This window comes from Falco punctatus (genome assembly GCF_963210335.1).
Source record: "Falco punctatus genome assembly, chromosome: 2".
Lineage (NCBI taxonomy): Eukaryota > Metazoa > Chordata > Aves > Falconiformes > Falconidae > Falco > Falco punctatus.
In genome coordinates, this window is record NC_137581.1 from 81,359,452 (window position 1) to 81,373,753 (window position 14,302).

General features: G+C 37.2%; 1 protein-coding gene across 19 annotated transcripts in view; it reads right to left on the reverse strand.

Moving 5' to 3' along the window:
• Positions 1–14,302, reverse strand: part of KDM6A (lysine demethylase 6A) — a 175,760-nt gene that overhangs the window by 67,007 nt on the left and 94,451 nt on the right. For 11 of the 19 annotated variants that reach the window (XR_013925809.1, XR_013925810.1, XM_080374263.1 and 8 more), the window contains 4 exons: positions 9,270–9,324; positions 6,462–6,496; positions 4,028–4,093; positions 2,672–2,765 (listed from right to left, as the gene is read on the reverse strand). Coding sequence is in view for 17 of the 19 variants with exons in the window: in XM_080374263.1 (XP_080230389.1) it covers positions 2,672–2,765; positions 4,028–4,093; positions 6,462–6,496; positions 9,270–9,324 (250 nt within the window). In the remaining 2 variants the exon portion in view is untranslated. The remainder of the gene's footprint in view (positions 1–2,671; positions 2,766–4,027; positions 4,094–6,461; positions 6,497–9,269; positions 9,325–14,302) is intronic. The other 8 variants (XM_080374264.1, XM_080374262.1, XM_080374260.1 and 5 more) reach the window with 1 other exon arrangement.

The window sequence follows — 14,302 nt, forward strand, 5'->3', positions numbered from 1 at the left end:
CTTTGGAACTGTATAGTGATGCCTATTTTCTGTTTCATAAGAATTTTACTGGATTGAAAGATAACATGTTGTGTCTTCAGGAGATCTTTACTGACGTTCACTGATAAAAAGAATCTGTGTCTAGGAGACAGAAATAAGAACTAGCAATCCCCATCTGGCTTCACTGCTGAAACAAGGGTTGCTGCCCAATTTTATCTTCCTGCACAGGGAGGTGAAAAAGGCAGAAGGCAACAGAGAGGGTGAGGAAGAACAAAGAGAAGTTTTCTAATAGAACAGCAAGCACAGGTGAAGGAAACCGGATGTCTCTTCTCATGCATAAAATGAGGAACGTGCAGAAAGAAGGTGATGGAAAAGCCCTAGTAAGCTGTGCAGTTTCCCATTTGCAGACCCTACCTCAAATTCTAAATTAGCATATCGACTCCTCTTCCGCTCCTGGGACTTTTTTAACATAATAAACAAAAACACACATATTGTCTATACTTCACAAATGTTCCACACCCTTTTCCAGGTCTTTACAATCTAATTTGTAACAAACCCATGTTGCCTCAGCAAGAGGATATGCTAGCCTAGCTCATGCTGCTGCAAGGTTTTTCTATGTTTATCAATCATTCTCATGCCGAACTAGTGGCAATTGCTTTTCCCCCAGTAAACATCATCACCTCAGTGTCAGAAGAGATGAGCCTCTTCCCCATTTTAGCATCACCTGACATCTCATCCAGTTACATAGACACCACCTAGGAATACCCCTAAGCAGAAAATCACTGGGAGAGTGCTTTGGGAACCTCTAAGCAGATGCTTAACGTTGTTCTTGCACTCTTCCTTATGCAACTGCTGAGTATGGGAGAAAGAATACCAGGACAGGTTTGATCTTCAGCCTCATTCATTTAGTGTAATTTTAGGCAAAGCCGTGAAAAGAATCGCTGTCTGGAAAGCAAATATGCACAAAAGAAAGAAACAAATTGCTCTTACTCAACTGTACAGATCTTACTGTTACATCTACCTTGAGCATGCTTCAGCTCAAATGGGTATGTATTTATCTGAGAATCGGGCGGTTCTCCTCTACAGTAATCTGCTTTGGAAACCAGCAACAAGAGCAAGGATTTATATTTTGATTGGGTTTTGCCAGTAGCATTCTGGCAGATGACAGGTATTTTCTATTTTTTTTTCTAAGCAGCAAGTGCACCACCCAGACTGTGCTTCCTGAGGAGCTGTCTTTATTACCAAACTGCTAGAGTCTGAATCTGCGATATCATACTCTGATAAATACCACTGTTAGTGCAAGAGCAAAAGAAATGGTATTATTCCTTGAATGTTCTGGTTAAGACCACTCTATCCCTTCCTCCACATAGAAGCTACCCACACTCCAAAACTAGGTGACCTATGCTGATTGAATAAAGGGAGTTAATCCAGTTTTCAGACAGCAGACAGTTCTCGAAGTCATTGCTCTTATTGCTAGCACAGAGACCTGTGGCAGGATTTTGTGAACACAATCATGCGCCTTTGCTTCTATTGTGGAAATATACATCAAACGGAGTTGAAATAGCATTGGTCAGCTATTTTGGGAAGCCTGTCTTACATTGACCATATGTATAGCCTTTCTGGATGAAATTGCTGATGATTTATACTAGGTGGTATAATACCAAGTTAAAAAAAATATTTCAAAGAGGATATTGAAATATAAGCAACACTGTTAACGTGACAGCAAAAAGATCAGCACCTAGAGTCCTTCAGTGAACCCCTCCAGCAGTTTAATTTGTGATTTCATACAGAAGACTCAAAGCTAAACAAATTAGCCCACTCCAAATCCATACACAACCTACACTGGAGGAAAAAAAAAAAAAAATAAAAAAGCATGCACTGTGGCCATAACTTGGTGCCACTTACTAATTTGAATTAAGTGACCTCTATGTAAAGTGGAAAAAAAGGAATGGGCATAAGCAGGCTAAATCAATATTTAGAATAATAAATTAGATGAAGAACATGGAGAAAGTGAATGAAGAACTTTTGCACTGGGTTGAACAATTTTAACAAAACGTTCTGGAAGTAATTTAATCAGGCATATAGGAAAAAAAGTAATTTATTCTACCCACCCATCAGAAACTTTGGTCTAAAAATGATTTATTAACTTTAAATATTGAACCTGACAATTTTTAAAGAAAGAGTACTTTTTCCTCTTTTTACGTGGTTTCTTTAGTGGACACTATTGATAAACTTTTTAGTTACAGAAATAAGTTTTCATTACACACTATAATTAAAGAGAAAGAAAAGGTGAATTTTTCATTTGCCATGTTCTTCTATTCTGCAACAGAGAAGATTATTTTGGATTAATGCATTTAGCTTGGCTGTCCAAGGGATGTTCTCAGAGGCAGAACAGAGAACACAGAATTCTAACTGCTGCACTCCTCCCCTGAAAGAACACTGCCTCATCACCCAAAACCTGTAACATACATACTGTATGTGGTAAGTTTAAGAGCTTTTTAATTGTCGAATAACCTTTTTCTCCTCTGTTAATTACTTAATTACCTACTGTTATGCATTCTATTTTGGGTGAAAATTTCATGTATCATACTCGATGTCTAAGATTCAGTTTGGAAATGGAGCCTTAAAAAACACTGCTGAAGGCGAAGATGGAAAAAAGAAACACAGAAAACCAAAAGTTAATTTTACATACCTAACTGCTGTAAGACAGTTGCTTTTACTTGTGCAGGAAGGTTTTCGATCTGCAAAAGCTGTTCATAAGCTTCCTTTGCAGAGTGATACTTTCTCTGCAAAAGGAAAAAAGTAAATTGATTAATCATAAAGCTTACAACAGATCACCAATAGCAATGATTTCACAGCACTGACAGCACACAAATACACTGGCAAAAAATTCTAAACTTTTTTTTTTTTGCATACAGTGCATATGAAAACTTTAATGAGTGACATATATATAGTAAGAGAATAACTTTCATCAATATAGTATTTAATATAAATTGTCTACTTAAAATATTTGAGGGAAATTTGCAAATTATTAAATTTGGTCAACTCCTCATACATGCATCATGCTTCTTACACTAAAATGAATATACTGCTTTTAAGGGAAATGCTTGAGTGTGAGTCTACTTCTGAAAAAAACTCTATACAAATTCCTCCCAGGAAATTCATATCAGAAATGAAGATCATCAGTAATGGGAAGCTGGTATAATTTTGCCTCTCTCCTTCCTTCAGTACATTTGAACTGCCTTATCAACATTATTTGTTGTCCTGGTAAGAGTCCCACCATATGCAGAATTAAAACACATCCATGGATTATGCCTGGAGAATGAAGGTATGTAATCTTATTAAGTATGCGTAAAGCATGGAAACATGCAATTCTTAACTCCCTGTAAAAACAGGTCTTGATATAGAAAACACATTTCCAGGTCAGGATCTTGGTCTTCATTGACTTCTGGAACAGTATGAACTGTTTTGTACATATTAAATGTTAAGACTTCTCAATATATGAATTTTTAATTTTTTAAAATAATTCAATAATGACATTTTTAAAATGTCAGCATGTCAGCATTTATTTTCGTATTACCCTAACAATAACTGCTTAACAGTGAATGTATTTTAAAAGCTTAATTCTTCTGTTCCTCCTCTCCCACAAAAGTCTAGAAGACATAAATGCTGAGGTCTGCTACAGATACTTTATTATTTTTTTTTAACTTACTAAAAATTCTATAGAATTTTTTAAGAAAAATTTTTCAGATAATTCAACATTAGACTTCATTCTGGCAAACTGATGAAGAGCATATTAATATAAATGGGGCCACCTAAATGCAAACAATCATGACTTAGTTACATTTGTTTTATGCAAAGAGTACACAGGACTGAGTACTGGTATTAAAAAAGGGACAACTGGAAGAAGACTCTGAACAATATAAATACCTATTAGAAGTTAAACATGTTATTAAGTTCTTGAGATCTCACAATCACAAAAGACATCTCTGTTGATTTAAAAACCTTATTCTAGTCAGGAAGAAAAATTAAAGCAGCAATTACATACTTTCAAATGGAACAAGGGGAAGTTGGTAGAAAAGATTTTTAATTGGTGTTCATGAAATGCAGACAACTGGTAAGAAAACAAATAATATAAATAAATAAAATATCCATGTCCAGCAAAATAAAAACAATCAGGCAAAATTTTTTTAAATTTAGCACTGGGAACAAAATTCGTAGTTTATGACTGTGAAGGGTAAGCAAATGAACAGATGTTCACTGTATAGCATGACAGCAGAGGCAGCAATCTGGATGTCAAACAGGTAAATATTAGTGCCTAATATTCACACTTTGGAGAAGATGTTTACATGCTTGGGAGGATAGAGAAAGACTTATTAAAATAGGTCTGTTTTCCAGATCTAGAGTATTTTTTTACTTTTGTTACTTGTTGTATAATTTACCCTTTAGAAATGTCTACATACATGCCTTAAAAATATTACAGAAAAATGTCATGTTTACATTTGGGGTTATTTCACAGAATCATAGAATGGTTTGGGTTGGAAGGGACCTTAACGATCATCAGTTCCACCTGCCATGGGCAGGGACACCTTCCACCAGACCAGGTTGCTGACAGCCCCATCCAGCCTGGCCTTGAGCACTGCCAGGGATGGGGCACCCACAGCTGCTCTGGGCAGCCCGTGCCAGTGTCTCACCATGCTCACAGTGAAGAATTTCTTCCTTACAGACATAAGTTAATTTCAAAGCTCCAAAGTCCATGATGTTTGGCTGCATCATGAACAGCCTTAGAAATGGGCAGGGGGATGGGAATCCAACCCGACATCTTTCTTTAGACACCCTATAAGCTACCAACCTAAAGAGCTAGAGGGACTCACACTGTCACAGATGAAATAACAGAAACAAGCATTAAACATCGTGAAAAATCACTGCTAACTCTTATCAGCACTGGCCTATTCTCTTGTTCAGAGGCTGGCAAGGGATCATTTAAACTCCAGTACTGTGAAGGTATGTAGTCAAGGAATAAATTAACTTTTTCATTAAATATTACAGAGTAGAAGATTTTCAAATATATGGAGGGTTTCAGAAAAGTGTAGCACTGCGTCCTTTAAAAGAAACCAAGCAACCAGCCTGCCTCCAAAAACATCTCTTCATTGTGTCAGAGGTAATATCCAGAATGAAGTCAAGACCCTTTGTGGTTCCAAGTTTCTCAAATTCCAGAAAAGATACCCCTCCCAACCAGAACTGTGAGCAAACCAGGTCTAATAGTAGAATGCACTGAAACTTTTTTGCTCTGACTTGCATTAAAAAATAAAGTTCCCACTGCCTATGATCAGGTCAGAAAGCATAGTTTAGGCACTTGAAACATTGGTTGCACAATTACATAAGGCATCTGGCACGGTGACCCGAGCTGTTCAACTTTCCATTTTACTCTAGCAGATCAAAAGAACTAAGTGTTGAGGATGCTTTGTTATATAAACGTGTCAGATGCGCTCCACTGGTCAGAATGAAATCTGGATGGTGGCCAGGTAAGAACCGTAACACTCCATTGAAGCTTCTTAATAGCGTTTTGGGACAGGGGATTTCTGTCTTGTTGTACAGCTTTGCACCAAAAGCATTCAAAAGAAAAATATCTTGTTTATCAAATTCATATCTTTTGTTTCTATATAAATACCTTAAGTCATTTTTCACTGTGCCGTCAAAAGATAGCACATACTTTATCAAGCTACTTTTCCACTGACTGAAAATGTAGTTTGTGCCTGTCATCCATTTTAATTGTAACAGTTTTTGTTTTCATGTCACATCCCTTCCTCAGTCATATAATACCTATAAGCATGATAAAAGGGCATACAACTTACATTATATGTCCAGTCAGTCAAGTTACATATATATACAATAGCTATTATTTCAGTATCTACTTGGTTTTAATTTACTTATATTCTGGAAGCTCAGTAATTGTTCTGTGATTTCCCAAAAACTCTGTGGTAGGATGTGATATAGAATTCATGACACAGCTTTATGCACTGTTGACCTCAGATGTCAAATGCTTCTGTCACATACGTTCAATTGGATTTGAAAATTTCATGTCAAATATACTCAAAAGGCACCTGGGCAATGGGCTAGACTCAACTATGTTTGTATGTATGAGAAACAGTATGAATACATATGAATTGAGAAACTGCATTTTTTTTAAGCCTAACTTTGAGAAGACATACATAATCTCATAAAAGAATTTTACTAAAAGTTATGTTTAGGGGGTTTTTTACATTCAGCTTGGGAGACTAGTAAATGTGTATGTTTATTAAAATAGCTACTTCATTTTATATCATGACAGTTCACACAGAAAATCCTTTTAATTTAGCCAAAGCAAATAAAATTTCTTTAGTCATTTGAGACTTCAGCCTAACTACAAAACCTTCTATAATTGATTACATCATGCAGTTAGAAACTCAACCACACTTTATGAAAAGGAGCTTAAATCTTACCTGGATTTCATACAAGTGGGCGATGTGAAACTTAACTGTAAGAGTGGGAAAATCAAAATTATTAGTTTTAATGAATGACAACAACAATTACAGCATGCTTTTTCAAGTGAGAGGTAAACAATGTTTTAAATCTATCAATGCAAACCCAAGATAAATTACATTTTGAAGATACAAAAATAGTATTTGTTTACATTGACATTTTATGCTTAACATAGCAGAACTGACAGAATGAATATGTATCCTAACAAAGCATTAAAAATGCAAATAGATATTGCAGAAAGGCAGTCCATGGATTTTATTTGTATTCTGAAATGCAGAGTCCATTAACCTTTCAGCAAACTTCACAGTAAAATAAGCAGAGATGCACAGCAAGAGAACACAGGTATTATTTTCTGTACATAGCTAGGTTAGAAATAAAGAACAGAAAACTGTACTATACACTACCAGCTTTATACAGGTTCTTAAATTTAGGTATTTTTTTCCTTTTTAGGAATCGTCTTTCCCCTGTTACGCTGAACTAGAAGTGTTAATTACAGATGATATTTTGGTTATTACAGTAAAGCACCTTAAATTCCTCATACAAATTGCACAGAAAGCCGTAACACTACTAGCAGCTCTCGGAGGCAAGAAAATTGCTGGTTAGAGGAAGAAAAGGAAAGTTGTTCAAGAGTAAAAGCACAGGGAAAATTATCCTCATGCTGCTCAAACCGTTAAAGAAAAGGTAGAGTGTCTGATCAATAAGGCTTGAGGCTAACCTAGACTAGCCATCGACTGGCAGACAGCAAAAGCCAGTTGAGATGAATGTAATCCTTATTCTGATTTGATGAGGAAAGACAAATTCCTTGGAGACAGACTTTTGCCTTATGTTCCTGAGGACTGCAAGTAAGAAAACACCTGTTTCTGAGCAAAGCTTGATTTATTTCAATTACACAGATCTCTTTTTCTTTAAGCTACAGAAGAGTGCAACACAGAGGTTTATACAGGTAATGTGGACTTCTAGGGTTTGTCTCTGGGTCACAAGGGAGGGGAAAAGCTCCCTTTGTGCACTGCTTTGTCCTTCACTTATTATAAAGAAGGTATCCTAGTGCACTTCAGAAACCAGGTCACAAGGAAACACATCATCTAAAATTTTAATAAAACTTTCTGTGTTCCTTGCTACAGAGCACATTAACACACCCATTATGTTCACCACATGACCAAACTTCACTCCGTACTGATCAAAGAAAAATCTCTGCTTTTGTTTTGGGAGGTCAATATCTAAAAAATCTTGTATTTTTTTCCCCTTAATAGCAAAACCCCCTTCAGTGTGAAGCTACAAAAGGAAGCCATGCCATGCAGGGGAAAGAAATTAAAGTGCCACATTACAGACTACCTAAATAGAGAGCTGGCATACTTAGCACGCAAACATTTCTGCTAGGAACACACTCACTGTAATACTGTTACTCACCCAGCCTTTAAAAATCCAAGGGGTAGGATTAAGGCAATCTCAAGCATTTATGTGACTGTACCTGACACCCTGGGTCTGAGTGGATGGTTCTCCTTCTGCTAAGCAGTACAGGAGAACCTGACAAAGCACCTCTCATTCCTCCTCACTCTCTTCCATTGGGTTTGTCAGGCACTGTGCCCAAGGCCACCGGCAATGAAGCCTTTACAGTAACTCTACATAAATCTGGGGGCGGAGGGGACTGTGGGGGAAGGGTTATGAAAACCTTACAAAAATCCAGAGATACAGTGAAAAACAATAAAGTGAGTGAGAAATAGTATTAACTAACATGAAATATAATAAACACGTATCTGGTAGAAAACAATAAATGTATATTGACCTATGAAGAATTCTGCAAATAATTTTAAAAAATTATCTGTGCCTGCTCCTGATAAGTGACAAAGCTTTGGGAAAGTCCTTGTAGCACATCTGGCTCCTTGGTACCGCTAACAGCCAGCAGTTTCATCCACGTAAACAAACCCCCTTTCACTCCCTTTGCTGATAAAATACTCACAATTCCATCCAGCTCTGAATTAAAGAAATAAAGAAATGTTTTATATACTTTATCCAATGCTTCTGAAGTTAGACTTAGGAGCTAACTTAACACCAAGAGCAGCATGAAGGTACCTTAAAACCTGAGGTAGACATTTCCTTCACAACGCCTGCCTTTTAATTCTTAAATGCTTCAAAACATGCAGGATATGCCTACTCTTGCATACAGTTCCACTAAGATAAATATAAATACCTGCAGGATGCTCTGTAACAGCCTACAGTATATAAATCACATATGACAGATCATACTGCACCGAAAGATTAACATGTTCAAGTACAGACTAATATATAGTTGGCACCTAATAAAACAATCAAATTACTTTTTATACTTCTTCCTACTTCAACAGTGTAAGACTGATGCTGAATTTTACATCTATAGATTTAAATGGCATTCAAATGATCACTATCTAGATTATCAAGGTGCCACAAAGTTTTAAGTAATTGCTATTAAGTTTGTGCCATGGCACAAGCACTACATTTATAAATAAATAAATGAACAGTCAAATAGTACACTTCCTCCAGAACTCAAGACTTCAGAGCAATTAATAAGCTAAGTCTCAATTTTTACTGATTCCATTTATTATAACAATTCACAATTCCACTGGAAGATCTGTATCCACTCACAGATGGAGCCAAGTTTTGTAGTATCCCCCCTCTCAGTACTGATTCTTTTGATTTTGAAGGATTGTTTCATTAAGAATTGATGCAGTTCTGAGCATAAAACTTAAAAAAATCTACAACAAAATAAATGGAAATACTTATAGGGTACTTACTTTCAGCATTAGACAAAGTGCAGGGATTGCAGTCAATCAAAGCTAACTGAAAATGCTGGAAAAAAAGAGAATTATTTGTTTTTCAAACAAAGTAATAGCAGCACTCTGGCCAGTTACTAAGAATAAATCAATTTTGTACTTGAAAATCAATACTGCATTTTACCATGTGTCTTAAAGAAAACAATTTTCAATTTCTGTTCAACTATTTGTTATAGGAAAGTAATTTTTTTTTATTGCAGATGCAGCAACACTTCTACTAATGTAGGATGGCAACAGACATCTTCTTAAAACAACCAGGATAGCACCTAGAAGAATGGCTGCATCAAATGAATGGTCAGAATTGGAAGATCAAGCTTTCCTCAGAATACACAACTGGGAATGTAGTCATACCAGCCCACAGCCTCATGGTGAGAAACATCCAAGCTCTCCATTTTTCTATCTAGAAAAACAGAACAGTCTTCCTTCAAATGGAGTGATTTGAAGTCTTTTTTAAAAAAACTGATCTCTTGTCAAAAAGCACACAAACTGAATACCTTTGCATTAAAACACGAGTTCATAAATTCTTACATCCTCTCCTCCAGGTATTAAGGTAACTTCAGTTACACATTAAAGCTTGTTTATTTTTAATCACTTTTCCTCAAGAGATATGAAAAATATCTTGAAACAACTGTGCATTCTGAAGTTCTGAGCCAAGTATTTCACTCTTCTAGAACGAAGGTCACACACAAGCAGAGCAATGAAGTCTGTCTGCCAGAAAGTCTGGATGTAAGCAGTCATTTCACAAGTGTCATGCTAATTTAGTGAGCACTATTTACAGTTTGAAACTCAACCAAGTGTGTTAAAATGAACGGAACAGGCAAACTCAAGTGCCTCTGAACTCTTCCATAAACTTTGCAGAAAATTCCTACACAGTGTAGAATTCGGATTAATATATTAATCAAATACAGAATAAGGCCTAGGAACATAAGAACCTAAGAGATAGCATATATAATACTATTGGTAATAAATACAGTTACCTACAAAATACAGTTTCAGGTGGCTTCTAATACACAAAACACTACTGATGCTTCAGTAGTGTTTTTTTGTTGGCACAAAAATGCTAATTTAGGTCTGGCTGTTTAAGATGCCAAACTAGGTGGCATCAGGAGCTCATCAGAAGAATGAGAGAAGAAGAAGAGAAGAAAAAAAAAATAAATCCTTATTAATGGGTGTATATGCAATTCATTTTCAGCATTGTCATACTCCGAGCTACTAGATAATAGATAACTTTCATCATGGTCTGGTCCTACTAATACCTCATGTAGAGTATGTCTAAATAACACACATCTCCAAGATTTCTAAGAGTTTAACAGATCACTGTATTTCTAAATAAACATTTTTAATAGAAAAAATATTAGAAAATCAATGTATTAACTATAGCAAAGCATAAAATAGAATGCTGACACTTCCATGAGCTCTGAGGCACACAGTGATGCAGCTTACCTCTTCACTGACTTCTATCATCATTTGTAATACATAAAAGCTTTTAAGAAATGAAACAAACTCAAGTTGTATGGTAACAAAAATTTAAGATTTTTAATGAACATTTTAGCAATATTATTCCCAGAAGAGAGCACAGAAAACTATGAACTCACATATACATTACTTGTAAAATAACTTTTTAACCTCAGAGCAAGCATTAAATAAATAAATATTAAATATTAGCTTATTTCTCTGCCCTGCCTGTTCCTTTTCCTACTGTTCAAGCAGTCAGACAACTTAGTATCTCCCCTCACTTACATTGCAATGCAGGCTGTGTGCCTCAGAGACATCCTTTAGTCGGTTACCATAGTGATTCTACTAAGCAGGCAACTTAAAAAAAAAAAAAGGACTAAATAAAAATAAAATGCTGTACTTTACATTGCATTTTGCCTGACAAAAGAAAAAAAGGAACAGACCTATATACTTTGGCCTGTACATTGAGTATACCGATCTAAACGGTACAAAATCCTTTTTGCAAAGATGTGTCATCTTGCACTGTCACTAACAATTAATATGAAAAGATAAAGCAGAAAGGAACAGATTTCCTCTCACCTAGCAATGCTATTGTAAAAAATAAGCAGATCTAAAGAGAAATGATCGGCAACTGTTCTGCAGTAGCTTTTCAGAAGGGCTATTACAGCGAGACTCACTGAGAGAAAGCACACAACCATACAAGAAAATCTAACCATTTTAATCTTTAACTATACCGGTAGTATCAGTGCTGAACAGTCAAAAAAGGCAGGAATATCCTTATCGATGCCTCCTAAACATTTAAATTCTTACGATTACATTAGCCGACTTTGAAATCTCAAAACCCACATGATGAAAATTTTCTGTGTAGTAAATTTCTGCTTGCGCTATACACTAAGCTACCAACAGTAAATAAACTGATAAACTGAAGCCCGTAACTACAGCAAAATAAACCATTCACACTAAACAATCTTCACAAAGCAATGCACAAAACCCCAGAACCTTTCAAACCAAGAACCTTTGAAATGCACATACACAGCAAACCTACACCTCTTGCCAGATAAATAATACATAGCTCCCCGCTAAGTAGTCAAAATCAGACACACAAAAAAAGCATGCATGTATTCTAACGCATAAACCTCATAAAGCCAAAAGCAGACCCACTAATCACAATTACCAGCACCAAAAAATTAAAAAATAGTAATCATTTCCAACTTCCATTTCTGCAACAAACAGAAGCGGCTAGCAAACATCTGCACCTCTCTCAAATATTGCAGCACTGAAGCTGGCTACTGCTGTGTGAAATAGTTATTATGCAGGAGAGGCCGCTGCAGTTCAGAGACGACATACAATACCTCAAGGCAGACAGCAGTCTATAGAAATTCAAATCCCGAGTAAGAGGATTTACCTAGAAGGCAGTGTCCTGAATGTTAAAAAGTAACAGGCTCTCTTCAAGAGCTGCAGCACAAATCATAATATAACTTGATTTGTAGCCATCTGTAATTGCACAATTATATTTTGTCTCCTCTGAAGTCCTTGACTTGCCTCTGACTGTGGAAACAATTCCGAAGGTAACCTTCCCAAGGATCAGAAGCACAGTGGATTCCATACAAACAGAACTGATGAAAGCATTAGGTCTGGTAGTAAAGTAACAGCAATCTGACACTGATTTAGATAATCTAGTATGATTTCCTTGCTAGAATTAACACCAGTTCTCCTCACAAATTAGTCCTTTACCATTTAAGAGGCAAGTACCCAGGTTTTTGTTGCTTCTTTAACTGATAAATGACCAACACAAAAAGAACTGCTTTCTTCTTAGTGCAGTATTTTCAGTACTGTCTCTGTTTACATCCGAGCCCGAGACCTCGAAAATAGAGGAGACTACTCCCTCCTCCTCTCGAGGATGACATTAGCAAGTTTAATAGCTCTCGGTTCTGCATTTCGTTAGCAAGCACGGCAAGCCATCATTTGAAACCTGACAATTCTCACGGACTTACCGTGAAGGAAAGCTCCATCATGACTCAGTAAAATTCTGTCAGGACATGGCTTTTTCTGCCTATGTGACCTAGGTGCGATGGCTGTGTCCCTCAGTGCAGCCTTTGTTCGGGTAAGTAGGACACGGAGCGCCTTGCGTAATCGGCCGTGGCGGAGCGCCAGGCCTCCATTTGCCAGGCCCGTTCAGGGCCAGGGGAGAGGGTCAGGGAAGGACGCGCTATGTGTGCTGCCATGTCAGCTCACAGCCCCGCTCCCCAGCCTTCTGAATTCACAACACACGCATCTTGCAAGATGAAGGCTTCTGCAGGGTAAACCCTCTGTTACTTTTGTCCAGCATTCAAAAAAAACCCAAACCAAAACCCTTAAGACTGCAGAAAACTATCGCATGGACAGGGCAGAAGAAAGCTGCTTGAGGACAGAAGATACAAAGGTCACATATACCAATAAAACTGATAACAGGATATGCTGAGAAGAATCTCATTTTGAATAGCTACAAGTGAAAAATTCTTTTCAGACAGAAAGATCAGAAAAGCTGTTATTTCCACTAGGCAAAAGAAGGCTGCACTCAAATCTACTAACCAACATCTTGCATAGGGCACCACAGTGATTTTCACAAAGCTATCTCAACACTCACGCTGCCTGCATGTTTTATCATTATTTGTGCAACATCACAATTTAGCTATTGCTGTGTTATAAGCCCAAAAGACTGCCAGACACAACAAAATGCCACTGGGAAAGGGGATGACTGGAAGCTTGCCACCACTGCTGCATCACCGGCATCACCGTGGAGCTGGACGCCCAGAGCTGGGGGGGTTTCAGGACCCGCAGCACTCTGCCTCCAGCCCACACAGCCACCCTGCCTGAACCGAAAGCACAGCATAATCCCTCATGGGAATCTGTGGCTACCCAGCCAGTACATGTGGCTAGTTACTACTGTGTGCCCTGAACGCCAACCTTTCGGTTGCAGTTACAGCCAACAAACCTGGACCAAGATACCTCTGATGAGAAGGTCCACAAATGAAGTGTACCAGCACCAACACTCATTAGCTTGAATGCTCAACTTCTGAGTCAACTATTGCTCTTCTCATGGTTTGTTCTTCCCCTTGCCCCAAATGACAGAACACGCCACACAGCATATTAATTCAATGTGAGTATTTACTGCTCTTTGTAATCGCGGCATTTCTAAAATACACCTACAGTTTTACAGGAAAACTCCAAAATTACTCAAAAGCCCAAGCAAAACTAAGTAAGAGAGGGCAAAGAAAATACTCCATAGGCCAGACATTGTAATGGTGTGATCCACTGTCAAAACCAGTACACTATTACTCTCTTGCAGTCTGACTGCAGTTCCATGCTGCATTTTAAAAAAAAAACTTTTCATGTTCTTACTTCTCGTATACATCTCTCCATCATTCACATATGCAAACTGCAAAGACTTAGAAAGCAATTTCCTTCCCAAATGCTGGTTTCCATCCACTTAAGTTTTTATTAAATTAATCTTCTGACTCATTTCATCTTGCTCTCCACAAGATGCTTTTTAGGTGAAG